The sequence below is a fragment of the Phodopus roborovskii genome, unplaced genomic scaffold (assembly GCF_943737965.1).
Source record: "Phodopus roborovskii unplaced genomic scaffold, PHOROB, whole genome shotgun sequence".
Classification (NCBI taxonomy): domain Eukaryota; kingdom Metazoa; phylum Chordata; class Mammalia; order Rodentia; family Cricetidae; genus Phodopus; species Phodopus roborovskii.
The window spans coordinates 13567776-13595019 of record NW_026125052.1 but is presented as its reverse complement, the minus strand read 5'-3'; the positions used below and the strand labels follow the sequence as shown (position 1 = coordinate 13595019).

General features: G+C 50.4%; 2 protein-coding genes across 2 annotated transcripts; one reads left to right on the top strand and one right to left on the bottom strand.

Annotated features, from left to right (window-relative positions):
- The first annotated feature begins 519 nt into the window (after nucleotides 1-519).
- Stac2 (SH3 and cysteine rich domain 2) lies at nucleotides 520-15616 on the top strand. Its single transcript, XM_051175615.1, has 11 exons — nucleotides 520-1055; nucleotides 10261-10567; nucleotides 11121-11218; nucleotides 11366-11456; nucleotides 12021-12133; nucleotides 12227-12299; nucleotides 12381-12442; nucleotides 12873-12970; nucleotides 13282-13333; nucleotides 13662-13799; nucleotides 15062-15616. Exons 1-11 carry the CDS (start codon nucleotides 966-968, stop codon nucleotides 15164-15166), a joined length of 1227 nt encoding a protein of 408 aa, XP_051031572.1. The 5' UTR covers nucleotides 520-965; the 3' UTR covers nucleotides 15167-15616.
- A 6049-nt stretch (nucleotides 15617-21665) lies between these two features.
- On the bottom strand, nucleotides 21666-24349 carry Rpl19 (ribosomal protein L19). Its single transcript, XM_051175605.1, has 5 exons — nucleotides 24206-24349; nucleotides 23438-23560; nucleotides 22568-22688; nucleotides 22162-22272; nucleotides 21666-21872 (listed from the first exon to the last, which is right to left on the bottom strand). Exons 1-5 carry the CDS (start codon nucleotides 24309-24311, stop codon nucleotides 21749-21751), a joined length of 585 nt encoding a protein of 194 aa, XP_051031562.1. The 5' UTR covers nucleotides 24312-24349; the 3' UTR covers nucleotides 21666-21748.
- Between the last annotated feature and the right edge of the window lie 2895 nt (nucleotides 24350-27244).

Genomic DNA, 27244 nt, shown 5'->3' with positions numbered 1-27244 from the left:
GCATACGAATCATACACACGCCAAACAACAGCCTCTCCTCTGCTTCAGGAAAAGCCTATAAGTCTAGTACTGCTTGTGTGTTTGGAGAGGTACTTTCCTGGACAGAAAGGCGTTGAGTTAATGGGTGAACCGGTCCTGTCTATTCCTCTGCCAAGGTGCAGCATTTTCTAATCTGCACTATCAGAACGCTGTAACTTTTCCCCCTTGGCTTTTCTGCAGCAGCCTCGAATTATTCGTATTTCCAGACGCTACTATGCTTGTCCCAGCCCTTCTTCTATTTTGTTCCGCATCCCCTTCCATCTCGGGTTTTTCAGTGTCAAACTACCCCTCCACTTATTTACCCTCCAAACCCCTCCCCATCTGGTCGAGCCCCCCAAGACTCCACCCAGCTGGCCCTCCTAACCACCTCCACAGCCAATAGCTGAAAACCTTGATTTGCATAGCTGCGCGGGGGCGCGGCAGAGAGAAGGGGGAGGGACCAGGCGACCTCCTAAATCAAAGTTGGGAGGCTAGGACTGGGCGGAGGGGCCGCCGGGTGCAAGGCTGCGGCCGGCGCGGGGAGGGGGAGGGAGATGGGGGGCGGGCGCAGAGGACGGCGGAGCCGGCCGGACTCGGACAGCTCCGTCGCTCCCTCGCTCTGCTCATCCGCGCATCCCCACTTCCCTCCTCCTCTCGCAGAGCGCAGCATCCTCTGCAGACCCTTGGTCCTCACGCCCCAGGTCGTCCCGCTCTCGTGGCTCGTGGTAATTGCCTCCCTCTCCCCCGCCACCCAGACAACTTTGTCCTCGGGTGGCTGGGGTTAGAGGGCTGCTTTGCCTAGGAGGGTTTCTCCTGAGGGTCACTGGAGAGCAGCCACTGGAAAAAGCCTTGAGAGTCAGTCCCAAAGAGGCGCCCGCCACCCACAGCCGGCCCCCGGCGGGCCTGCCGTCGGGTCTCCGCACCCTCTCTTCTTTTATACCCCGACCATGACCGAAATGAGCGAGAAGGAAAATGAACCGGATGACGCGGCCACCCATAGCCCCCCAGGGACCGTCTCCACCCTCCAAGAAACCAAGGTAAGTTGGGGGCGAGAGGCCTCGCCCCGCCTGGGCACGGCCGACTCGGAGCGCTGGTCACAGTGGCGAGGTCCCCTTGGGGTCGCGGACGCTAAACGGGGCCCGCGTGATTCCTAAGGCTGCGCGCCATGCCCGGGCGGGAGGAGAGGGTTCGCGATGAGGGGACCCAAGGAGCCGATCACACGACCGCGACCCTCCGGTACGCGCCAGACGCCGACGCGCTCAGGCTCCCTCCTGGGCGGTTGTAACACGGCTTTGTTGGAGGGAATCGGCGCAGCGGAGGCGCGGGGCGTGTGTGGCCGTGTGTAGCGGGTGTGGGCCGGTGTACGCGCGCGTGTGCGTGCGAGGCGCACCCCTCCCGTGGCCGCCAGATCGGTGTCTGCAGCTCCCCGGTCCCACTCTCTCCTGGCTCTCTGAATCCCATTCCACAACCGTCTCCTCTCACTGGTCCTCTCCGATTCCCTACGTGCTTCTCTGTGTGTCTCCGGCGTCCCTCTCTGACCCACAGCAGCCTGGCATCCACCTCGCGGACGGGTTGGGCTGGGAGCGCTGGAGGCCGCGGCCCCGGGTGCGCAGCTTTCGAGCCGGCGCTGGGGGCTGCGGCAGCACGGGCAGCACCGGCCGTCGGTGGCGGGCGGGGACCAGGAGTGTTGCGGCTCCAGAGCCAGAGGCGCCCCCCCACCCCACTCGGAGAGCCTGGAAAAGGGAGGAGAGAGGGCAGAATCAAAAGAAGTCATCGTAATTAATGAATGTCATAATTAACCCTAATTATGTATGATTGTTACTCTTGTGGGAGTCGCAATGAATAAATTATTCTCCTGTGAAGGCAGGCGGAGCCCAGACTGCGGGAACTGAAAGGGATGGGGGAGGCCGAAGTCACATTCCTTCTCCCAACCATATGTGTTTACCCACCTCCCCAACTTCTAGGTGTTCATGAAGTTCTGTGGGAAACTACCTGGGGCCCCCGGAATGGGAAAAGAAGGGACTGTACGAGGGAGCCCTTACCCTCCCTAGACTATAGGCCAAGACTCCCTCTTTTTTCCCTTCCTCCCTGGTGTTTGTTACCATCCTGTGGCCAGGAGAGGTGTGGTAAGAACCAGAAATGAATGATGTCTTGAGGCTCCCTGGGGTCACAAGCTCCTACACAGCTCTTCCCACGGCCTCCTTCCACCAGGGTCCATCTGACCGACCCTCCAGAATGTGAGGTTAATTCAAGGTCAAGGTCATTCCCACAGTGAGCTTGGAGAGTTGAACAGGGAGGGTGGAGTCTGCCTGAAGCTCTCCAGGTAGCTACTAGGCGCCTACACCTGGGGACCCTGTGGCTCTCCAATCCAAGTCTCTTAGTTCTTTGAGAGGAAGTCTTGCTCAGTATTCTTGTCTGGCGTAGAACTCACTGTGTATTCCAGGCTGGCCTCAAACTTTTAGGCCTCCTGTACCTCCCAAGAGCTAAAATTACAGCGCTGAGCCTCCATAACCTGGGTCCCTCCATGCAAGATTCAGTACACACTCAGCCTTCTGCTTCCTTCTAAAAGTGAGACTCTGGCTCCTGGTCCACACTTTAGACCCCGTAGGGTGCCAAATCTCTCCTGGGAAGGAGTGCAGTGGGAGGATGTTGCTTGGGTTATCTGGCATACACAGAGGGTAGAGGGAGCTGGGTCTCAGGCTGAAGTCTAGTTCAACCTTCTCACCTGCTGTCACGCTGGGCAGATATACCGTCCCCGTGCTGTCTTTCCAGAGACTGAAGGAGCTCATAATGCCTGCTGCATGGGAACCTGTCAGCTCTTATCCCTCCTTAGGAGTCCCCCAAGGCCAGCAGGAGCCTGGAGTGATGCTGTCTCAGCAATCCCACAGGCTGCACACTCAGCTGTGTGGGGGTGGGGGTGGGGACCAGACCCTGGCAGGGCGTGTCTCCCTTCTCCAACCCAAGGACCCTCCAATGTCATCTGCTCTGGGTCTGAGCCACAGAAGGTCTGGGGGGGGGGAGGGGAGGGGAGTGCCACAGCTGGCCTGCTCCGTTCCAGGCCATTTGGACCTCTACCCTTGTTCCCCTTCGTGCATGTGAAGGACTCTGAACTGACCTCACAGACAGGACTGGGGTGTGCCTGTGAGGTCATTTCACAGTCCCCTTCCAGCTGTGAGCTCCGGGCTTTTGTGGGCCCTCTTCCAGTCCTTCACCAAAGCAGCTTGTGCCTGTAGAAAAGGCAGGGGTGGGGGGAAGGTGCTGCCCACCCAGCTCAGTGTGAGGCAGGTGGTTCAACAAGGGCCGGGTGCCCAGAAGACAACATTCTGTTCTTAGTCATCATCAGCTTGATGCCCCCCCCCAGGCATTTCTTGCCAGTCTGAACTCGGTTTCCGGCTTAGTCAATGGCAGGGTCTCAGCCCTGAACCCAACCTACTCAGCAATCTTCTAGGTAGGTGCACTTTCTCTAGGGTTCTCATTCATCCTATGATTGTACTTTTCACCCCCTTTGGTATCATCCCAGAAGACCCCACCATGCCTGCCTTGCCATCTGAGTCATCTTTCACCACACTCGACACCACCCACTGCCAGCTGCCTGGTACTGTTTCAGGAGATGGCATGGGAAACTGAGGAAAAAAAGGAGCCTCCAGAGAGCTTCAAGGGAGAGGATACTGGCCGGTCAGGCTTCTGCTCCGAGTTGTTCAGCAGAGACCTGGTGACCTGGGCCACATGCCAGACAGCCTGCAGGTGCACTGGGAAGGAGCTGGATCCAAGAGAAACAGCTTACTAAGGTGCATGCCAGAAATGGGTCCCTGGCAGTGGATAGCTGGTAGGGTTTGGTGAAATGCTCATCGAGCATAGTCAGTGTTCTGTTGTCGTGAAGAGCATTGGTGTGAGGGTGTTGGATCCCCTGGAACTGGAGTTACACACAGTTGTGAGCTGCCATGTGAGTGCTGGGATTGAATTCCCTGATTGACACAATGGACAAGCACACGTGGGAAGGGAAGGGACCAAGGCAGGGATCATGGCAGTAAGATATTCCTGGTTATCTGAGCTGAGCAGCCTACCCCATTCTGACCTGCTCGCTGAGGACTCGGAGTGATTTAACTAACGCCTTTAACACCATTCCTCATCTGAGTCATGGAACAATGACTGTGTCCTCCAGAGGGTATCACCGGAGCCTGTGTCAGACTGTGTGTCGGGTGCTAGCCCAGATTCAGTGTTCGAACGCTGAGAACCCTTTATGGAATCAAATTTCTGGCTGACTGATCCATCTGGTTGGACCCAGAGCTTTGTATTGCCCAGTGTTGCCTCCTCCTTCTTGGATGTAGGGAATCTCTGTAATTTTACCTCCTGTGTGTTCTGTGCCTTGAGGCCCCTGAGCAGAACGTTGGTGGCAGAAAGAAAGATCAGGAAGGGTGGCAGTGGTATTCACTTTCTTCTTGGACCCCCATCAAAGCCCTGTTTGTCACTGGCAGCCACAGCCTGCCCTGAGCTGGTCTGCGTAGCCTGGTTCATCATTGTTTTGGCTCCCTCGACACCTCCGCTCCTGAGCACAGGCACCTGGGGCCCCAGGCCTTGCTTCTCATAGATGCACAAAGAAGCCCACAGTGCTGTCCAGGAAAATGAGTTTGGAAGGAAATGAACAACTCAGTGTGCCAGACACCCCAGGGCCCTGGCTTCCCAGCTGGCGTACAAGAGCTTGCCTTGTGCCCAAACATTCCCTCTACTTCTCCCTTCATTTTGCTGTCTGCTGACTTCTGGGAGGCTGGAAGGGCCACTACGTCCGTACGTCCGTCCCTTTGGCATACACAGGTGCTAGGCAGAGAGCCACAGCACACAGGCATGCCAGCTGGGAACCCTGGCCAAGACTCTCTGCCTGGAGCCTGGTCTAGGGTCCCCTCTCCCTCTGCTTTCTATTGCTGGTGGAAAGGAATGGGCAGGAATAAGGTAACTATCCACAGGAAGAGAGGGTCGTCTCTGGATAAGGGGTCACCATTCCATGCTCTGAGCAGACTTGGTGAGGATGAATTTGAGTGAGGGGTGCGAAGAACTCCAGCCTCAGGGCAGAACTGGCCCTGGCTCCACAGGTGATGTGGGCAGAAGCACAGTGACTGAGCACCTACTGTGTGTTGGGGCCCTTGAGGACTGGAGGTGACAGGGCCTCTGTTTCAGTCTCAGGAGGGGTTAAAAGTTGGCAAGAGGAGCGGGATGGTGGTGGCACTCGCCTTTAATCCCAGCACTCAGGAGGCAGGGGCAGGTGGGGCTCTGTGAGTTCCAGGCCAGCCTGGTCTACAGAGTGAGTTCCAGGACAGCTGAAGCTACCCAGAGAAACCCTGCCTTAAAAACAAAACAAAAAAGTTGATAAAAAGGAATCTGAGCTGTCCCAGGGGAGACTGAAGGAGTACCTGTAGCAAGTCCTTCTTTGTCCTGCCAGTTCCCAAATAATGACACAGAGACTTCTTATTAATTATGAAAGCTCAGCCTATAACTTAGGCTTCTTTCAAACTAGTTTTTAAAACTTAAATTAACGCATGTATATTAGTCTACATTCTGCCACATGGCTCGTGGCTGTTACCTCTCCTCCTGTACATCCTTCTTGCTCTGCATCTCCTGGCGAGTCCAGTTTTCATTTTCCTAGAGACCTGTTGGTCCTGGTAAGTCTGGCCTCCATACCCCCTACATAGGTATTGGCCATTCAGGTTTTTATTACACCAATCACATCAACCCATCTTCACTCAGTGTACAAATATTCCACAAGTACCAGGGGAGGAAAGGGTCTACTGATGAACTTGTTGTGGCATATTTGTACGCTGTGTAAAAATGTATTTCTGTGATTGGTGTAATAAGAAGCTGAACATCCAATAGCTAGGCAGGAGGTACAGGTGGGATTTCTGGGGAGAGAAAGGAAGAGAAGGACTCAAGGCGTGCAGGAGACACCAACAAGACATGAAGGGAGTTGGACATACAGAATGAAAGAAAGGTTGAAAGCCTCATGGTAAAACAGATTAATAAAAGCAGGCTAATTTAAGTTCTAAGAGCTAGTGACACAAGCCTAAGCAAACCACGATCTCTTAATTGATAAGTCTCCCTGTCATTATTTGTGAGCTGGTGGAGCAAAGAAAAATTTCAACTACATATGGCATCCAATATAGAAGCTCTAATATCTAAACATAGGTCCCAAGAAAGCTAAGAAAAGTTCCAGACGAGGAACCGGATGTGGATTCCTAGGCCTGCAGTCTCTCGGGCAGGCTGGTGCTCAGCATACAGAGAAGCAGCTCTCAGATGCTGCCTGTGGGCTGGAGCCCATCAACCTTTGTACCAGCACCATGTGCTAAGTTGAGCCATTTGGTGACTGACATGGTAGTTTAAGATTTGTCTCACGAGATCAGAGAATACTACAGGTGCTTAGTAAAGCCAGGTGCAGACACAGTAAAACCTCTAAAAAGGTACAGTATGTTTTTTGTTTGGTTGGTTTTGGTTTTTAGAAAAAGGGTTTCTTTGGTTTGTCCTGGAATTCACTCTGTAGACCAAACTGGCCTTGCACTTACAGAGATCCTCCTGCCTTTGCCTCTTTAATGATGGGATTAAAGTCATGCACCACCACTGCTTGGTGACTTTGAATTTTTTAAATGCTAATGTACAAAAAACAGTAGCAGCTGAGAAGCATTGGTTTATGGAAACAGCTAAATTAAATGAACCTGTATATTTTAAGAATGTCTTAACTTCAAAATGGAAGTCAGAAAATGTATTGTACTGGGAGAAAGGTTATGCCTTTGTTTCCATAGGGTGGAGGTGAGTTATGGTTCTCTTTAAAATTAATAAGATCAGATATGATGGGGGAGACCTCCCGAGAATCTTGGCTACAGACATGAAAAAAGAAACCGAGAAAGACTACAGGACAGGTGACATACATGCTGATCCCTCTTCTATGGAACAGCTCTGAGACTGGGTGAGACTTGACAAATCTTGTTGACTAAAAAGTCCTCATGACTTATTACATGTCATCCTTTCATATATATTGCAATTTGGCAATGGACTTATAAAGTTCAAATACCTTTACCTGCTCAAACATAAAACAAAAAATTATCCTTAGCTGACTTATTCATACCACATATTTCATACTTGTGTTAATGCAGATATATATGTGGCCTTTAAAAGTTTGTGTGCTTTCAGAAAAAAAAGGACCAGATACCAATAGAGACATGTAGCCCAGGTGATCCAGCCTCAAAATGCTTCTATTGCAGTTTCCTCAAAATTCTACATCCAGAACAACTTTAAACCTGCTAGCTGAGATGTTCTAGCCTCACAGATTACTCCAGCCAGGACTTCAGATAAGACCTGAAGTTTCCCATCACACAGAGACTGGACAACTAATGATACAGCTAGCTCTCCCAGGACTTGACCATTATGTCAATTTTCTCAGGGTCCCCTAAAGATGTCTTCACCCTCAGACAATAGGAAGCAGTCTAGAGACCATGATACCCAAATTCCCAAAGAGGTGGGGTGGATGGTTTTTGGTCATTCAGTGGGTTATGGATGTTTATCATTGTTTGGGGAGTTGGTTACAAGTTATTTTTGGTAATAGTCAGAAAAAAAGCTGAACAAAGGAGATTATATTCAGGGGTCTCTTTCTGAAAGAACAAAGAGGGGTATAATATAGAAATAACAGGATAAAAGGGTAAATTATAGAATTGACTTTTAACTTAAAAAAAGCAACTATTAGTCTTAAAGGTTTTACATTGGTATAAATTTATATATTGACAGAAATTTAAGGTTATTTTTGTTATACTGCATATATGTTTCTACTCTTGTTTAAGGCATTGTATCTATGCAGCCCATTTTAAAATGTAATGTTTAATTAAGAAATACAGGTTAGTAGTTAGTCATCTGTGACATTCAATCTTGTAGTCACATTAGGTATATTTTCACAGTTAAACCAATATGTTGTAGATAGATAGATGGTCTTCAAACACCTCAGAAGCCTACAGAATATGGCATTTAAGATGTTTTAATAACCAAAAGCTTTTCAGGAGAGTGAGGCACTTCTGCTTCTGGCAGCACCAATTTACTTCAAAAAAGGTTGATAGGCAGCAAAGAACCTCCATATGGGGTTTACTTTTGTAGTGGCAAAGTTGGCCACTGTGCAAGAAGCTGCTCTTGCCTGGACAAGCAGAACGCAAAAGAAGGCAACTGCCAAACTTTGCCAAGGCAAGGTAGGACAGCCCTTCAAATTCCTGCTTTACAAAAAAGTCTGTCAGATATTATAGGCCTGTAGGCCACAGATGTTGCCCCAATGTTATGGAGGAACCTTGAGTCCAGGCAGCCAGCTGTCTGTCATTCCTGTAGTTTTGGATGTTGTTTGCTCTACAATTCCTGTTTACTCAGGTAATATTATATCCTCCTTAGGTCTTTGATGGGGTTAAAGACTAGATAGTTGTAGTTTTATAATTTTCCTTGTTGCCAAATTCAAAAGAGAAACATATAAGAGATGTAAAATTTATAAGGTTGAGAAACAAAAGGTTTAGTTGTTTATCTAAGAAGATGATTTAAGGTCTAAAAAGATATTTTTAGGATGGTAATACAGATATGACAGAAAATGGTTTAGGTATAAAACTTTGAACTCACCAGGCAGTGGTGGCACATGCCTTTAATGCCAGCACTCAGGAAGCAGAGGCAAGGCAGATCTCTGTGAGTTCAAGGCCAGCTTTGTCTACACAGCCAGTACCAGGACATGCTCCAAAGTTGTATACAGAGAAAGCCTGCCTCAAAAAAAAAAGTCAAAAAAAGTGGTAGGTTGGTGGTGCATGCCTTTAATTTTAGCACTCAGGTGGATCTCGGTGAGTTTGAGAGGCCAGCCTCGTCTACAGAGCAAGTGCCAGGGCAAGCTCCAAAGCTACAGAGAAACCCTGTCTCAAAAAACAAAAACAAAAACAAAACAAACCTTTGGATTCATCAAGGTAAGACAGATAATAGAGTAGTTTCTCCAATTTGACAAATACAAATGGAGTAGACATGGTGAATGTACTTCTTACTTGATAATTGTTTTTTATTGTTTATAATTTTACTGTATTAGAGTTAAACTTTTAACTTTTTTCTTTTAGACAAAAAGGGAGAAGTGTGGGATATTTGTACACTGTGTGAAAATGTATTGTTGTGATTGGTGTAATGCTAGAGACTGGATCCAGAGCTGCTGTGCATGCCAGGCAAGCACTCTACCAACCGAGCTACATCTACCAAGTAACTAGTATAACAGCACAATGCACTGGCAAATGCCATAAAGGAGACTGATGGAACTCACCATGCATTTGTACAGGATGACTTCCAAGATTTACTGTTAAAGGGTGGATGAGGTAGGGAACTGGTAGTAGCAAAAAAAAGAATACTGCATTTTTTCAAAGGAAATATTTTAAAATCACTTCTATATGATTTCACCTAAATCTAGTTTGGAAGGTAGGGTTGTAGTTCAGTGGATACGGTGTCTGCCTAGCATGTGTTAAGACCTAAGTTTGTTCTCCAGCTCTGAATAAAGCAGAGGTAGCATTGCATTCTTGTGATACCAGCACTTAAGAAAACAGAGACAGAAGAGTCGGCAGTTAAGATCATCTGCCTTGGCTACAGAGTTTGAAACCGGTCAGAGATACATGAGATACCATTTCCAGAAGGAGAAGGAGAAGAAGAGGAGAGAAAGAAGAAGAAAATGAAGAAGGAGGAGAAGAAAATCTAGTTTTATTTTCTGTTTTGTATTGAGACAGGGTTTCATTATGTAGCCCTGGTGGCCTCAAATCAACAGAGATCCACCTATCTCTCCTTCCTGAATCTTGGGAGTAAAGGCATGCATCATCACACCTGCAAAAGTCTAGTTTATTGTTTGTTGGAGACAACACCATGCTATGTAGCCCAGGCTGGCCTCAAACTTCAACTTCTAACCTTCCTGTCTCCATTTCCTGAGTCCTAGCATTACCAAAGTATGCCACCACATCTTTTTTGAAAAAGAGTGGGGGATCTGGCTTCATTGGGTCAGCTTTCACTGGCTGGAGGAGACCAGTAGCTGCGCCTTGGCCACTTGGCTTTCATAGTCTCCATTACTTCTAAGCCTGTGCCTGCCCAGCTAGAATTCCCTTAAAATTCCCTGTGGGCTCTGGGAGGTCCTCAGCCCTCATGCTGCCTCTGCGGGAGGCACAGGAAGCCTCCCTTGGTCAGCCCTGCAGCCTTGCAGTCACAGCTTGCTCCTTCTTCTCCCAGCTCCAGCGATTTAAGCGTTCCCTCTCCCTCAAAACCATCCTCCGAAGTAAGAGCGTGGAGAACTTCTTCCTCCGCTCAGGCTCTGAGCTGAAGTGCCCCACAGAGGTGCTGCTGACACCACCAACCCCGCTGCCGCCTCCTTCTCCACCGCCTGCATCCACAGATGGGGGTCTACCCACCCCAGCACCTTCCCCTTGCCCAGTCCCACGCCCCTTGGCACCCCTCAAACCAGTGAGACTGCACAGCTTCCAGGAACATGTCTTCAAGAGAGCCAGCCCTTGTGAGCTGTGCCACCAGCTCATTGTAGGTAGGTACCTGAGTCCTGTGGCAGGCCAGGGGAAGGGCTGGTGGGCACCTGGCAATAAGCCACGGGACATGAGACATGTTGGAGTACTGCAATGCAGTGCCTTTCCTTGGGGAGACAAGTGAGTGTTGGGTGGGGCTGGGATTTAGCTAATTGCTACAGTACTTACCTACCTTGCGTTGGGCCTTGGATTCTTTGTTGCCAACTCTAGGAAAGAGTCATGGGTGGTGGTTGTATCCACTGTTGGCTTTAGGCCCACATAACATCTTCACAGTGGGAGGGAGAGGTGCCAGGCCCTGACACTCAGCTGAAGACTTGAGCATCATTCCTTTCCCCATGCCCTCAACAGGGTTTTTATTTTTTGTGTTTGTTTGTTTTTGTTAGACAGGGTCTCTCTGTGTAGCCCTGGCTGTCTTGGAACTCACTCTGTAGACCTTGCACTCAGAGATTCACCCACCTCTGTTTCCAGAGTGCTGAATTAAAGACTTGTTGTTCTTTGCCCATGGGTGTGTCCTTTCTTGGCCATTTCCTCTTGCTGAACCCACGTCTCTCCTAGGAAACTCCAAGCAGGGCTTGCGATGTAAAACATGCAAAGTCAGCGTCCACCTCTGGTGCTCTGAGGAGATCTCCCACCAGCAATGCCCCGGCAAAACGGTGAGTGGGAGCTGGCATGTGACAGGATGAGCGAATGAACCCCTCAAGGCTGGCTCTTCCTGAGAGGTGGCCCTGGGCTTGGGCAGGGCCAGTCTCTCCGTGGGTCACTATATCTCTGTGTCCTCTCTGTGCCTCCTTTTGCCTCAGTCCACCTCTTTTCGACGCAACTTCAGCTCCCCACTCCTGGTGCATGAGCCACCACCAGCCTGTGCCATGAGCAAAGAGTCCCCGCCTGCCGGTAAGGGCCCTACACCCCATGGCCCCTGTCTGAGAGGCCCTGTAAGAAGTCCCACACATTTCTCAGTTCTGCGCCTGAGTCACACCAGTACTGCCGATTCCTGGTGCTCCCTACTTTCCTTCTCTGGATGCTGAATGTAGCCTTGATTTATGCATTTGTTCATTCGTTCCCTCAACCGAAATCTATTGAGTGTCTACTTAGTTTGAGGCCCTATGCCTCACACACACAATGAAGGTTGGATTGAGTTGGTGTTCCATGGCAGGCATTCCAGCACTCAGACTGCAGGGAAGGGGAATAAGCAGTTCAAAGCCATCATGGCTACGGAGAGTCTTGGACTTCAGGCTGGCAAGTGGCTGCCAGCCTAGGCTACATGAGACACTGTCTTATAAACCAAATGTTAATAATAAATAGAGCTGGTTGGGGTTAGGTTAGCTCATCAAGAAAAGGCACTTTGCCACCAAGCCCGCTGATCTGAGTTCTAGCCCTGGGACCCAGCCAGTGGAGCTTTGGGGTGAGTTGAGGTTGGCAGCTGGGTGCCAGGCACTGAAGGTGGACACTTAGCAGGGACCATCGGAAAGGTGGACCCAGTTTATGAGACTCTGCGCTACGGCACTTCCCTGGCACTGATGAACCGGTCCAGCTTCAGCAGCACATCTGAGTCCCCCACACGGAGCCTGGTATGTGGGCAGACGCACAAGGGGAGCCCTCAGGGAGGGTATCTGAGTATGAGTGTGGGCCCAGGGGTTGATCCTCCTCCTGTCTCTCCCCAGAGTGAACGTGATGAGCTAACAGAAGATGGGGAAGGCAGCATCCGCAGCTCAGAAGAGGGGCCTGGTGACAGTGGTGAGCCAGAGTGAATGGTCCCAGGGACAGGAAGAGGGTGGGGAGGTACTTCACACTCTGGTCTCACCTTGATGTCCCCAGTATTCATAGCCCCAGCGGAGAGTGAAGGATCAGGAGCAGAGGAGAAGAACCCTGGACAGCAGGTGAGCCTGTAGCCCACAGGCCAGAGTGGGAAGGAGTGCCACTTCTTGTCACTGACCATTATGTACATGAGAGCACAGTACATAGGGCACTCACTCCGTCCTCCCTCAGGTGTCCTCCGTCCCTGGGGAGAAGCAACAGTCAAGATGAGGGACATGGAAGGTGGGAGGGGTCTCCAATGTCTGTCGCTTCGCGCCTGCTCTCCTAAGGGCAGGCAGTTCCCCGGTGCAGCACACAAGGGTGTCCTCCCTCCTTATATCAGTCCTGCCCCAGCCCCGAGCTTAGGAAGATACAATTAGGCCAGAGACTCACTGGCTCCTACCTCACAGTGTCCTCGTCCTACCGTCCTACCCCAGGGCAGGCACACTCACAGCATCAGTGGGTGGACCAATGAGGTGACCCACCATCACTGACCCAGAGCTTTCTCCACAGCCCCCAAAGCCATCCCTGCGGAAGGATGTGGGGCCCATGTACTCCTATGTTGCGCTCTACAAATTTCTGCCGCAGGAAAACAACGACCTGGCTCTGCAGTAAGTCCTTTCTGTGGTCTAGCCCCACTGGTCCTACCTAATCCCTCCTGACCTGGGGAGGTAGTGTGATGAGGACCTTCAGGAATTTTCTTCTTGCCCATTTAAATATACTGTGTCCACAGAGAGCCTGGAGTTGCCCAGGGTGATGGGTACAGTCTCCTGTCTCCTGCCCCAATTCTGGGCCTTTCCAGGGATCCTGCTGGATCTGTGGTCTCAATGGCCTCAAAGGGCACTGAGAACCTTCTCCTGGCGGTGAGGGGTATGCAGGGCCCCTAGGTACCCACATGCTGCCCCAGCTCTCTCTTCCCCAGGCCTGGAGATCGAATCATGCTGGTAGATGACTCCAATGAAGACTGGTGGAAGGTGACGTAGCAGGATGAAGTCTGGGGGACTCTGATGAGTAGTGTCCCACCTCCCCTTCAGGTCCCAAAGACTTCCCTTCCTCCCATGACTTGCCCGGACCAAACCCAGAGCCTACGCTTGGGTCTTACTGTCAGAGTTCACCTTCTATACATCAGTTCCCCCTGCCCACCTCATGGCCTTCCAAGGCCAGAAGCCACCAACAGCTGGGGGCTGCAATAAGAGAGTCCAAGGTCTGGAGGATGACGGTACCGGCTCTGAGTAGGAACTAGGTCTAGAGAGAGTGGGGGATGAAGCTGCTGCTCAGGCTCACTGCCAACCTCATCCCCAGGGCAAGATTGGCGACCGGGTTGGCTTCTTCCCTGCCAATTTCGTGCAGCGGGTGAGGCCAGGCGAGAATGTTTGGCGCTGCTGTCAGCCCTTCTCTGGGAACAAGGAACAGGGCTACATGAGCCTCAAGGAGAACCAGGTGGGTTCCAGGGCCCTGCTGGGGTTGAAGCACAGGCATGTACCGAGCGAGGGAGGACTGGAAAGCCTGGCACAGGCGAGGAAGCTGGCTAGAAGTGAAACCCTGGGAGTTGGAGATGTGGCTAAGTTGGTGGAGTGATTGCTCTGGGTTCCATCCCCAGCAGCACATAAACTGGATGATGTGATGGCATATTTCTGTAACCGAGCTAAGGCAGGAGGATTGACCCAGGTTTAAGCCTCCGTAGCAAGTGCCAAGGCTACATAGTGAGACCCCCGTCTCAGAAAGACAAAAACAAACAAAGGGATGGGATCCTAAGGCCCTCCCAGGGGACTTGAGCTGGCAGCTGACAAAGGCTGCTTGATGTCAGAGGCAGTTGGAATAAAACATGGGCACTAAATTATGAATCTGGAGGCTTCGCTGTTTTCTGTTTGTTTGTTTTTAATTTATTTATGTGTATGGGTGTTTTGTCTGCATGTGTTTCTATGCCATGTGCATGCCTGGTGTGCCCACAGAAGCCAAAAGAGGTTTTTGGATCCCCTGAGACTGGAGCTACAGATGGTTGTGAGTCCGTGTGGGTGGTGAGAATTAAAACCAAATCCTCTGGAAGAGTAAACCAGTGCTCTTAACCATTGAATCATCTCTCCAGCCCCTGCTTTTTTTTTTTTTTTTTTTGTTTTGTTTTGTTTGTGTTTTTTTTTTTTTTGTTTTGTTTTGTTTTTGTTTTTGTTTTTTTTTGACAGCCCTGGCTGTCCTGGAACTCACTCTGTAGACAAGGCTGGCCTCAAACTCACAGAAATTGGCCTGCCTCTGCCTGCTGAGTGCTGGGATTAAAAGTGTGTGATATCATGCCCGGCTGCTTTTTGTTTTTATTAGACAGTCTTTTACTATGTAGCCCTATCCCTAACTGGCCTGGAACTCACTATGTAGGCCAGGCTGGCCTTGAACTCACAGATATCTGCTTATCTCTGCATCCCCAGTGTTAGGATTTAGGGTGCCCCTGTGTGGGTTTAAGCACTGACTGTGCCCTCTGGCTTTTTGTATAACCTCACAAAAGCCCTTTTCCCTCTGCCGTCTCCTCTGTGAGATGGGATTTGGAAGGGGCATTGTGGTTTAACCGATTGCCAGGCCTGATGCTGGTGTCCTGCTTGCTATGCTCTGGGTCCTGGTCATCTTTCCTAGGATCTGTCTGCATTAGCTCCATCCACATCAGATACACCAACCCTACCCTTCCCTGGGGCATGTCCTTCTATGTATTCACCCAGATCTGTGTTGGCGTGGGCAGAAGCAAGGATGCTGAAGGTTTCATCCGAGTCAGCAGTGGCAAGAAGCGAGGCTTGGTGCCAGTCGACTCCCTGGCAGAGATCTGACAAACCAAGAGAATCCAGATGCTACCCCTGCCCATGCCTGGCCCTTGCTTCTGGCCTGAGAAGGAAGCCGGCATCTTGGCCAACCCTTCCTCTCCCTGTCTCTTTCCTAAGCATCACCCACCCCCACTTAGAAGCCTTCTGCACCGAGGAAGGTTTTCTTTATTGGGTGGGGTACCCTGAATGGGGTGATCTTCTGGGACTTGGGGAAGGGAGTCAAAAGCAGGAAGAAATGAGGAAGCTACAGGTAGCCAACCCAGTGCCCAGGTACCACCTAGTCGAGTTGCCACAATGAATCCCACCCTGGGGAATCTCCTGCTGTCTTCAGAGACTTTACCGGCCCATACTGCCTTTGCATGCCTAACTCCTCTTTGCCCATGGCCTTCGCTTGGGTCTGTGTAGCCACCCCTTCGCAAGTAGGGCCTTGTGAGAGGGCCTTTCAGCATTCCTCAGCTCTCCACTCTGAATTGAGAGGGGACTGAGGACTGTGGTAGAGCACTGAATTCATCACCTGTCAGTCCTTCAATTCTCAGGAAAGTTCAGGAATCTTTTCCATTACTTGAAACCCATTTGAACAGAGCAGGGGCAGGACTGAGGTCTGGAGAGGATGTGAGATGTAGGAGACTGTTCTGTTAAGGATGGTCCCCACAGAGCCGCCTCATCCTACCTTTGGCTTCTAGAAATTGGTGTCCAAGAAGAGCTTGGACACAGACCCAGCTGAGAACAAGACACTGACCCCTGTTCTGTCAAAACATTCCTCTGTTAAGACTCCAGAAATCCCCATCACCAGAAGCAGCCAGCCGGGGTAGTCTGTGGTTGTGAGTTCTGGTCTCTCTAAAAGCTCTGCCCTCAGATGAACCAAACTTACCCTTCTCACCAGGCCCTACAGGCTGACTCTGGGAGGAATACCTTGAGAGATAGAGGAAGGATATGGAAAGTTCGCTTTGGCCACCAGAAGGGGTCTAGGAACCCCAGGCCCCTGTGGGCGGGACAAAGGACCTCTCTCTCAAAGGCTGCTTTTTCCCCTGGTGCCAGCCCCTCCCTCCAAGCTCGGAGCCTCCTTCTGTGCCCTGACCATGTCAGCCAGTGCCACTCCCAGTTGTGGGCACAGTCATGCCCTCCATACAGTGAAAGGACACAGATTCTCCCGCCCAACACTCCTCGCCCCACTTTCTCCCCTAAGAGGGGACTAAAGCCACACTGCCCTGTTTGCTGCCATGAGCCCCCCCCCCCAGCAAAATCCCCGGGGCGGGCCCAATGCCCACTGTACATGAGGCTGCATGACGGGTCTGCGGGGGAGTTGCTGAGTCCCCAGGCCCAAAATTAAATGTTTCTTGTCTCAGCTTGTCTGCTCTGTATATGTGATTGGGATAGAAAAACCCGGCAGCGAGATGGGGGCGGGTGTGTGTGGGGGGGGGGGGAACTAAGGACAGAAGGGTAGAGGGAGGGTAGGAGAGGTCTTTGATCGCTGAGAGGACGGGTAAACGCTAGCTTGGAGACCACAGAAAGATGGGGGAATGACCAGAGGAAGGAGGGAAACAGAGTCAGGCGGGGAGGTGGGGCTGAGGTCACGTCTGGGTTCCGTGCGCGCCACAGTCGCGCAGGGGGCGGACCCACAGTGCAGTTGTTGACGCAGCCCGCCTGCTCCGGCCTCGGGTGGTGCTGTAACGCAAGGCATCGGCCTTTCCCTGCAGCCCCCAAGCCCAAGATTCAAACATGGTGGAGGGGACAGTGGCGGACGGACGCTGAGGGCTTGAGATGACTCAGCAGCGCCCGTCATCGGGAGGGAGCCTGGCGCGGGAAGAGGGGGCTCGCGCGCGCCCCTCTGCCGCCCACCTGCTCCAGCCAAGCGGCCGCCTGCCCGCGCCTGCCCGGCCACGTCACTCTCAGGGATCGCGTGTCCTGGGCTATTTATAGGTTCAGGGGGGAGCAAGCGAGCCCGAGGCTGCTGCGGGGGTGACAGGGCAGCGGCAGTGCTGACAGACCACAGAAGATGGGGATCTGCCTCTCTTGACAAGAACCCCCTCACCCATCTGAGTCTGGGTCCCGCCTCCACCTTCTAGGTAGGCGAGGTGGGACCAGACTGTGGGGCCTCCTCCGTGATCATCCTTTGGGCCCCTTCATCCAGTGAAAGCCACAGAGATTGAGGGTGGGAAGAGAAGGGCAGCCCTCTCCTAGAATCCCTTGCCCTGGAACTGCAAGGTAATTTCACCCCCCAAGTCTGAAGGCTTTCTTTTCTTTGAAACACGGTCTTGTTTTGAAACCAATACTCTCCCTGCGTCAGCCTGGAAGTTGCTGGGATTGCAGGTGTGAGGCAACATGCCTGGTTCTGAAGGCTATAGAGAGAATTATGTAACCCAGGCAGGCCATCTCCCGAGTAGTTGAGGTGTACATCGCCATAGCTGCCCCCATGGGAGCTCACATAATTAAACACCAGGTGTGGCCCACAGAGCACGCCAGAACTTCATTCTATTTGGTCCTTTCACTGACCCAAGCCATAATGAACCCTTTGGCAGATAAGGACTGTGTGGTAGAGATGGTAAGTGGTCTGCCAGACGTCACATCATGTCACACACTTTATACAACATAAACCTGTCCCTTTCACACTCAGGAAAACTAATGCCTAGAGAAGGCTAATTACTTGTCCTGATTATCAAGCAATCAGTGGCCCAGACATCTTACTGCCCTGTCCTGTGAACCCCAGTGCCTTAAGCCACTGGGATGGAGGCCAGCCTGAGATGCTGGACCAGGGGCTCCAGAAATAGATGCTCCCACCTCACTGGTGACAAGTGGGAATGTTGAATTCAAGCCTTATGCATGCCCAGTGTCTGCCACCAGCCAGCAGCTGGCCTGGAGTTCCCCCCACCCCCAGACTGTTTACCGCACTGCTGAACACAGCAGCTTTTTCGGGTGGCTGGGCCACTGACAGCCTGCAGCCTAGGGCCTGGGAACAGCTGGTGTCCCCGCTGTGGCCTCTGCCCTCCTCTGTGCCTGTTCTTGGGGAATCTGGCTGGGCCAGCAACAGTACTGGCCTGGGGATCCCCAGAAATCTGCTTCCAGTACCATCTCTGACCTACACATGCCCTTCTTCCTGAGCTCACCTGGTACACCCCACCTGGGTTCAAGGGAGATGAAGAAAGGAAAATCTGGGAGCCAGAGATGGGGAGACCTAGAGGGACAAGGGAGTCGATGCTGGAGACCTGGAGACGGGGAAGATTCAGACAGTGAGGTTTTCTGTGTAATCCCATCACATTGCTAGCCTATTCCCTTCGCTTCAGCCTTCTGCATGCCTCAGTCTCCTAGGGCTTGGACCAACTAGGGACCTGCTGAGACACTCAAGGAAGATAGCTACACACATGTAGACTTAGCCTCTTGTGCTTTATAGGAGATGGCCTAGCTTGTCCCTGTGCCAGCTTCACTGATGCCACCAAGGAGGAAGCCAAAGTCAGCCCCACCTTCCCAGCCCTTTTCCAGCTCCCATCCTACATCTGGGGCTCTGCTCTGTGTCTATGCACACGGTACTTCACTATGTCATACCAACAACTGGGAGCCCAGTGCCAGACTTGCGTGGAACCAGTAACTAGACAATGCTGAGTTTCTGGGAAGTCGCTGGGCTTCAGCTCCTTATCTAGAGAGTAAGTTGAGTAGCTTGGTGGCAGTGGCTCATGACTTTACTCCCAGCACTCAGGGAGCAGAGACAGGTGGATCTCTGTGAGTTTGAGGCCAGCTTGGAACAATGAGGCTCCTGAGTGCTGGGATTACACGTACCACCATGCCTGGGTAGTCATACACCTTTTCTTGTTTGTTGTTCAAGACAGAGATTCTCTGTGAAACAGTCTAGGCTATCCTGGAACTCAGTCTGTGACCAGGCCTGCCTCTGCCTCCCGAGTGCTGGGGCTAAAGGCATGTGCCACCACCACCCTACTGGGCTAGTCACACACTTTTTAAAGATTTTTTATTTTTAATTTATTTTATGTGTTTCTGTGAGTGTGTGTTACATGTGTGTGGATGCCCATGTGTGAGGATCCATTGTGGCCTTTGGGAATTAAACTCAAGTCCTCTGGCATAGGAGCAAAGCTCTAAACTGCTAAGCATCTCTCCCAAGTCACTTACTCTTGAATGAAAGGCTGCATCTGCATCGTTAAGGGCTGGAGGGGTTGAGTGGGTGGAGCTGGAGCTGGAACACAGGCTAAGTACATACTGTTTGTACCCTGGGTGCTAAATTGATTGGATTTCTAAGGCCTGGAATGGATTTGATGGTTATTTGGGTTCTTAATGATTGGGGCTCCCTGAAAAGTACACTCCTTCCATTTATTTTCCTGTAAAAGTTATCAGAGCTCATGGCAGGAAGGATGTACTTTACAGGCCTGGGGTGACATTCAGGAAGAAATGACACCACGGTGGAGTGTGGCTCAGTGACAGGGCCATTGTCCTGAGGGAACTGAGAAAAGTCAGTTAAACAGGCTTTTCTGAGAGATACCCTCCAACTTTGCTTAGTTTGCTTCTCTGTTTCTGTGACCGAAACCAAAAGGGTTCATTCAGTTTATAGATTACAGCCCCTTACCATGGGAAGCCAGGAAGAGCTCAAGGTAGGAACCTGGCGGCAGGCAGGGAAGCAAAGACTGTGGAGGGTGCTGCTTACTGAGGGCCTAGGCACCTCAGCAGTCCCATTGGCACTGAAAACCCCCAAAGTTCTTAGAGAGCCATTCACTGGTCCTTAGTCAGTAATGGAAGCCTGAAAATACCGCTTCTGGTTTCAGTGAAAGCAGCAGCATGAATTAGCAGTCCTAGAGGGAAGACTAAGCAGGGAAAGAGACTAATCTTCCTTCTGCAGTGATCCTTTTTGATCTGGGTCACTTCTAGGTGCCAACCAAATTTGGAGGTAGGTCTTCCTAACATCTGTTAAGGCCGTCAGAATTCGTCAGCTGAGTCTCCCTACTCCATACTCGGTAGGTATAGTTTGTGGCAGGTTGACGTTAAAACTAACCATAACCTTTCAAAACAGTCCAATGTCAACCAATCAACAAAAAACTCCAGTGAAGCCCTACCCTACAACTAAAGCAGCCACCAGTGAGCGAACAGCACCATCTCCTGGCCTACAACGGAACCAGTCCCTGTAGAGTGGGCCCAGAGCATATCGGGTCACATAACCCGATTATCTGGGATGGGGTGGTCTCCAACACCTTCTCCCTGATTTGGGCTGAGTTAAGCTTGGCAAAGGCTACCACACTTCCAGGTCTTGGAAAGCTTTACTGTCAGGATAAGTTAAGTCCAAGGTAAGCAAATGCAGGTTGCTACAGTGTCCCTCTGTGCCAAGCCTTGCACATGGCGGAATGGGCGAACTTCTGAGAAACCATTTCCTACCCTGCCTGGAACTGAGGAGGTAAAGCTGTGCTGCCCACTGTTCTCAGTGTCAACTCTTCACTTGTTCCCGTCATCCCACATCTCCTGCAAAAGGGACTGTGAAGACGAGAGCCCAAGTTTCCCAGGATAACCAGAATTCTCACGGCAGACCTGTCACTAGACATCCTGTCTCAAAGAGTCAGTTTTTTGCTCCTCTCCCCACCCCATTGGCTCCTGCTAAGGCTTGGGGGCCTTCATGACCAGGCAATCAGTCTAGATTGCTGTGTCCCATGACACCAAACCCCAGTTCACCTCACTGCACAACCACTTCCCCTCTCATCTGCATATTTGAGGTGGCTGACCCTACTTCATTATACAGCAGATTAAAGAATCAGTGCAAGTCCATGTAAAGTGGCGCTTGTCTCACAGCAAGTACTGAAAACCGGTGCCTGGGGTGGTGGCGACCGCCTTTTACCCCAGCACTCAGGATGCAGGTGGATCTCTGAGTCTGAGACCAGCCTGGTCTACAAGAGTTACTTCCAGGTCAGTGTCTAAAGTCACAGAGAACCCCCCCCCAAAAAAAAGTCGAGTACTTTTGTGACTTGCACCTTTTAGCCAGGCCACTATCTCAGCCACTCTGGAGAATGGATGCATTATCACTTACACCCATGAATTAGAAAAATAGGTTAACTAATTCCTAGGTGCCGCTTCTGTAACAGGGCACTGTAACAGGAGTTTCTGTTTTTTTTCATCTTATATTCAGGATTGGGATCAAGCACCATTACCCACAGAGCCATTACTGGCCTGTATCACCACCTTGGAGGAACTGGCAGGGTCTTAACTGTGTAGGTCATGCAATCCTTTTAACAGGTTCTTCTACTTAGCTCTAAGCTAACCTGGACTGAGGCCAGGCTGGCCTTTTTAAATCATCTGTAAGAGCTAGAACCCTAAGTGTCAAGTCATCATGGGTCCATAAAGGGCAGTTTTGAAATAAGTACTTTGAAGGCAAGGGTAGAAGCCATTCCTTGCATCCCTTCTAAGTTGGCTCACAGCCCTAAAGAAACACCCCCTTCCCATGGTCCACAAGACTCATTCATGTGACTAACTGGGATCCTCGGATCATTAAAGAAACAGCAGCCAAAACGGCTAATAAGAGGGCAACAGACAAAGGCTTGTTTTATTTTAATAACTAATCCTCCTGAGGCCACAGGCAGCCCACTATGTACAGACACTAGGGAAGCTTTATTTCTTGGTCTCTTCCTCCTTGGACAGAGTCTTGATGATCTCCTCCTTCTTGGCCTGGAGACGTTCCTCCCGGCGCTTTCGTGCTTCCTTGGTCTTAGACCTGCGAGCCTCAGCCTGATCACTAGCATAAGAAAAAGGATGGTTAGTTTGGGGACAGGTGAGCATCTCGGAAGACAGAAGTACATCCTAGATCTCTAACCCTCAAGAGCTTCATCAGCCAGAGGATCAGCAGCTCCCGTCTCACTAGGCCAATGCAGACAGATGGGTAGGCAGTGTGGGAATGTACAGGGCAAAGGAGCAGGAATTCAATAGCAGTGCTCACAGCATCAGGCAGCACAGGTCCCTTTTTAGTATTGTTACAACAAACGAAGGTCAGCCTGTACCCCAGGTTAACTCTAAAAGAAACTTACGCCAGGAGCTTCTTGCGGGCCTTGTCTGCCTTCAGCTTGTGGATGTGCTCCATGAGAATCCGCTTGTTTTTGAAGACATTCCCTTTGACCTTCAGGTACAGGCTGTGGTACCTGCAGGTGACAAGAACAGCTCTGGTGATCGATGGGACCAGAGGCTGACACTGTGGGCTGTTCTTCTACCCAGATTCTTTCCATCACCACAGTGACTACTGCTCCAAACCAAGACTTCTCGAGCAGCTCCTACATGGAACTTTCCTGGCAAATTTGATTCATGGGCTATTCTTATGGCATAGGGGATACCAAAAACAAAACTACCCTACTAGAATTAGACAACTCCCTTGGCAAGATTCTCTACTGACAGATCTATGAAAAAGACAGCCAGCAATGTGGCAGATGGCAGGCTTACATATGGCGGTCAATCTTCTTGGATTCACGGTATCTCCTGAGAAGTCGACGCAGGATCCGCATCCTTCTCATCCAGGTCACCTTCTCGGGCATTCTCGCATTGGCAGTACCCTTCCGCTTACCTGCACAAGAATTAGGACTCTATGTAAGACCAAGTCCACTGTTTAAGTCAGTTACAAGAGACAGCCAGCTGTACCTCACTTAGCTCACTCCAAACGTTTAGTTCCTGAACTTACTGAATAAGAAAACAAACAGCAGATGGTTTTTCACAAGACCAATCAGAGCTATACAGAAGAGTGTCTGGACAAACACAAATGCAATTTTTCCTTTGGGGAGTGAGGGCATCAAAGCTGGCCTTGAAACTGCGATCCACCTGCTTCACCTAACATGGAAATTATTGTCCTCTTATTCTATAGGCATGCGGTTACAATGGACAAAAGGTAGTATGCTGGTGGCTTTGTATGCAGTGTGACCCTCATCTCTTTAAACAACTGGCCTAGAAAATGGGTCCTAAAAGCTGGGCGGGGGGCCTATGTACTGGTGTCTGAGCTACCCACACGAGTGCTGGGAATCAAACTCCCATCCCTGCACGAGCACAAAGTGTTCCCAATTTCTGAGCCATCTCTCCAACCCCCAGTTTTAAAATATCCAGTATAAACTATAGCATAACAGACTTAACATTATTAACATTTTCTCCCAAGAACAAATACCCAGTACTAGTGCTAACTTACATCCCAAGAAAATACAAAGTAGTAAAATAATGGCACAAAATGAGATGAGAAAGAAAGTCTTCGTCAATGACTGGAACTGAACCCAGGTCCTTAGGCTACCCCATTACTTAAAAAGGGGTGGGGGCAGAGCCCATTCTCACCTATGCCCATATGCCTGCCCTTCCGTCGAGCCAAAGTGTTTTTCCTGCATCGGGCGCGAGAATGCACAGTCACAGGCTTCCGGATGATCAGCCCATCTTTGATCAACTTCCGGATCTGCTGACCTGGAAACACACAACACACATTTGTTTAGTTACCAAAGGCCTAGCCACAAATTCAGGGAGAGACATTGCTTATGTCCATGACCCAACATTCTCAAAGAGCCAATATCCTGGTATAGTTGTCATTAAAAAAGCACTTCTTCCTTTTAAACATTCACGCTGGGCATCGGTGGTGGACACCTTTAATCCCAGCACTCAGGAGGCAGAGGCAGGTGGATCTCTGTGAGTTTGAGGCCAGCCTGATCTACAGAGTGAGTGCCAGGACAGTCCCCAAAACACAGAGAAACCCTTTCTCAAAAAAGAAAACATAGCAAAAAGCTTTTAAACATTTTACAGCATACTTAGTATACCTGAAATGTGGGTCTAACAAAGGATGACTTGGAACCAATGTCATCTACCCCTCTGCTTTTGTCTTGGAGCCTCAATCTCTCACTACCCCCCATGCAGCTATAAAATGTTCACTTTGCACAGTTTATTAATGTAACTCAGAATGGTCACAGTAACCTCCAACCTATCCTCAAGCAAATGCCAATAAAAGGACCTGATATTTTAGCCCATATTACACCTCCCCTAGAATGTGAGCTTCCTCAGGCCCATAAAAAGCCCTCATTTATCTGATACAGGTAGGTGAGGGTGAACTTTACTCACGGGAGTTGGCATTGGCGATTTCATTGGTCTCATTGGGGTCCAACCAGACCTTCTTTTTACCACAGCGAAGGACGCTAGAGGCAAGCCTCTTCTGTAGCCTGAGCATACTGGAAAACAGAAAACACAATCAGGCCCTGGAAGCCACTTTTGCACAACGACAAACACTCCAAGCAAAATCTTCCCTCCAAACATTACCTAAGAAAATGGACAAAATACACACTATTATCTATATATCGTCATTAAGGCCAAATATAATTCCTAGTCCCCCCAAAAAAAGATTTATGCTATCCCTTCGTGTTCCTTAATAACCATTACCAAATCAAGATTTGTTAAGGCTGTGGGCAGTGCATGTAGATGTAAGAGCCTTAAGCCCAAACTAGGCCTTAGCTATCTGTCTAAAAGGGGGCTTTAAGCCCTTTCAGGTATCTAGAAGTAATTAGTTAAGGGTTTAGTGTTAAATGGATCAAGGATGTGACGAAGCCTGTTTACCCAGGAGGACAGGCGCAGCTCTCTGCTTTCTGGGCTCTTTGTCACAGTAATAAACGCCGTCCAGCGTCCTTCCAGTTTGCTACAGCCGTCCGAGAGGAAGCTAGCCCGGGGGCTCCCCCTCGATAGACGGAGGCCCGGGCCTGCCCGAGACTTGTTCCACGTCACATGGCCATGGTCCGCTAGGCTCCAGGCACGCCAGGGATCCGCTCCCTGCCGAGCAGCCGCCGCACTATCCGCGTGGTCGCCCGCGCCGCGAGCCGGGCGGAGAGCAGCGCCCGTGGACCTTTCCAGGCCTCGGCGCCCCGCACCCCACCCTCCCCAGGCCGTGCGTGTTCGCGTCCTCCCGGAGCTCCCGGTGCGGCCGCACCACCCCCGCCTCCCTCTCCCCTTCGCCATTCCGGGTAGCGGCCCTGATCCCCTACAAGCCCTGCCAGCCCCAGCGGCCGAGAAACCGAGAGCCGCGCGCGCTCACCTCATGGCTGCGGACGCAGCAGCGAAAGGAAAGAGCTTGCTGGCCGCGGGCTCCTCCCATTATCTGCGAAGGGGAGAGCCCAAGCTCCACTCCATGCTTGTCTGTATTTCCGCTCGACTTTTTCATCTTCTTCCATCTCAGACTCAATTACATACTTCCTAAAATTTTGTGATATTAGATGATTAAGATAGATAATCGGTTTTAAACTTTGAAACACAGACGGTGTACCCCTTTCATCGGGTAAAGTGGTTCAGTCCAACTTATCGGCACACATGCGCAGTGACGTTATTTGATCACGTGGTCATTCGGGTGGCCGGAAGTCTCGCTAAGTCGCGCAGGCGTGGTGAGGAGGGTTTGGCCCGATTGCCCTAGTCTTCGCAGAGGGCCCATCGTCAGTGGAAGGTTATTATTTTAGCTGGGAGGAAATTAGCGAAAGAAGCATTAAAGAATAATGATAGCAGAAAGCAAGCAAACGCAACTTCGCATCCATTCTCATAGAGGAAGAGCGGGTATGAAGGCTAAACCACCAGGTTTATCCCGGTGCCCCTGCAAATCCCTAATCTCTGGGTGCTTCCTCCATTGTAGGCTGAACCTAATCCTAATATTTTTGTCATCCACTTGTGAAAATCATATGCATCTACTTTTACAAAGAAAGGTACTAAGCCAGGCAGTGGTGGCGCACGCTTTTAATTCCAGCACTTGGGAGGCCCAGGCAGGCAGGTTTCTGAGTTCGAGACCAGCCTGGGAAAAGCTACACAGAGAAACCTTGTCTTGAAAAACTATTTTTTAAAAAAAGAAGAAGGAAGACATTAGCGTAAGCAAGCGGGACCAATGTTTGGCTCACTGTAGCAAGCAGTTTTTGAGCCATTTTCTTGAGCATTAACCCTAGGAGAATGTCATGGAGTTCAAGAGTTGAAACATCTGCAGGTCTGGAGCAGGGCACCTGGTTTGCTTCCTTAATTCTAGCAGTCAGATGAGATTGAGGTAGTAAGATGGCCAAGTTGAAGGATTCCAGGCAGTCTGGGCTGCAGAATGAGACTCAGTCTTTTAAAAAAAAAAAAAGTCTGGCCAAACAGGATGATACATACCTATAAACTTGGGACGAAGGAGGATCAGAAGTTCAAGGGCATCCTCAGCTCAATATGAAGTTCAAGGCCAGCCTAGAGTACTGGAAACCCTGACATTAAAATAAGAAGGCTGAGATGGCACAGGGTTGAGTACTTGTTGCTCCACCAGAAAACTATACCTGGGTTTCCAACACCCATATCTGGAGGGTTCACAACAGCCTGTTACTCCAGTTCCTTGGGATCTGAGGCCATCTTCTAGCCTCCTCATGTACCCATACATATTAGGCTGGCATGCATGCCCACAAACACATACACCTAAACACACACCCCTTTTTAAAAAGTTCAAGATCTGGAGCTGGACATGGTGGAAGCACTGTAATCCCAGCACTTGGGAGGCAGAGGCAGGCAGATCTCAGTGAGTTTCAGGCCAGCCAACCAGTCAGGGCTGTTACATGAAGAAATCCTGTCTAAAAATACAACAAGCAAAAAACCCAAACAAACAGAAAAACAAAAAAGTTCTAGATCAGGGTTTTGGTCCTCATTCTTACTTGGTTCAAGAGTCTTTCTCTTTTATGTAACCCAGATTGGATGGCCTTAACTTTGTTTTCCACCTCTACCTTCTCTCAAGTGCTAGAATTGCAGGTGCAGGTCTGTGCTTCCATGTTTCTCTCTGTCTGTCTCTCTGTCTTTGGTTTTTTGAGATAGAGTTTCTCTGTGTAGCTCTGGTTGTCCTGGAACTCGCTTTGTAGATCAGCCTGGCCTTGAACTCAGAGAGATATGCCTGCCTCTGCTTCCCGAGTGCTGGGACTAAAGGGATGCACCACCATCGCCCAGCTAAAAATGCAGCTTTTTAAAGATCTTCATTTTGATGGTGGCACACACCTTCAGTCAAAGCACTTGGGAGGCAGAGGCAAGGCAGATCTCTGAGAGTTCAAAGCCAGCCTGGTCTATAGAGGGAGTTCCAGGCCAGACAAGGCTACATAATGAGCCAGCCATGTCTCAAAACAATCA

What these genes read in the sequence shown, in the direction of transcription:
- Stac2 (XM_051175615.1), top strand. Translation starts at nt 966, where the DNA reads ATGACCGAAATGAGCGAGAAGGAAAATGAACCGGATGACGCGGCCACC. An exon ending in AGAGGGGCCTGGTGACAGTG is followed by an intron (nt 12,300 to 12,380) that starts GTGAGCCAGAGT and finishes TGATGTCCCCAG; the next exon opens with TATTCATAGCCCCAGCGGAG. An exon ending in TGAGCCTCAAGGAGAACCAG is followed by an intron (nt 13,800 to 15,061) that starts GTGGGTTCCAGG and finishes GTATTCACCCAG; the next exon opens with ATCTGTGTTGGCGTGGGCAG.
- Rpl19 (XM_051175605.1), bottom strand. Translation starts at nt 24,311, where the DNA reads ATGCTCAGGCTACAGAAGAGGCTTGCCTCTAGCGTCCTTCGCTGTGGT. An exon ending in AAGAAGATTGACCGCCATAT is followed by an intron (nt 22,273 to 22,567) that starts GTAAGCCTGCCA and finishes TGTCACCTGCAG; the next exon opens with GTACCACAGCCTGTACCTGA. An exon ending in GCCCGCAAGAAGCTCCTGGC is followed by an intron (nt 21,873 to 22,161) that starts GTAAGTTTCTTT and finishes TTCTTATGCTAG; the next exon opens with TGATCAGGCTGAGGCTCGCA.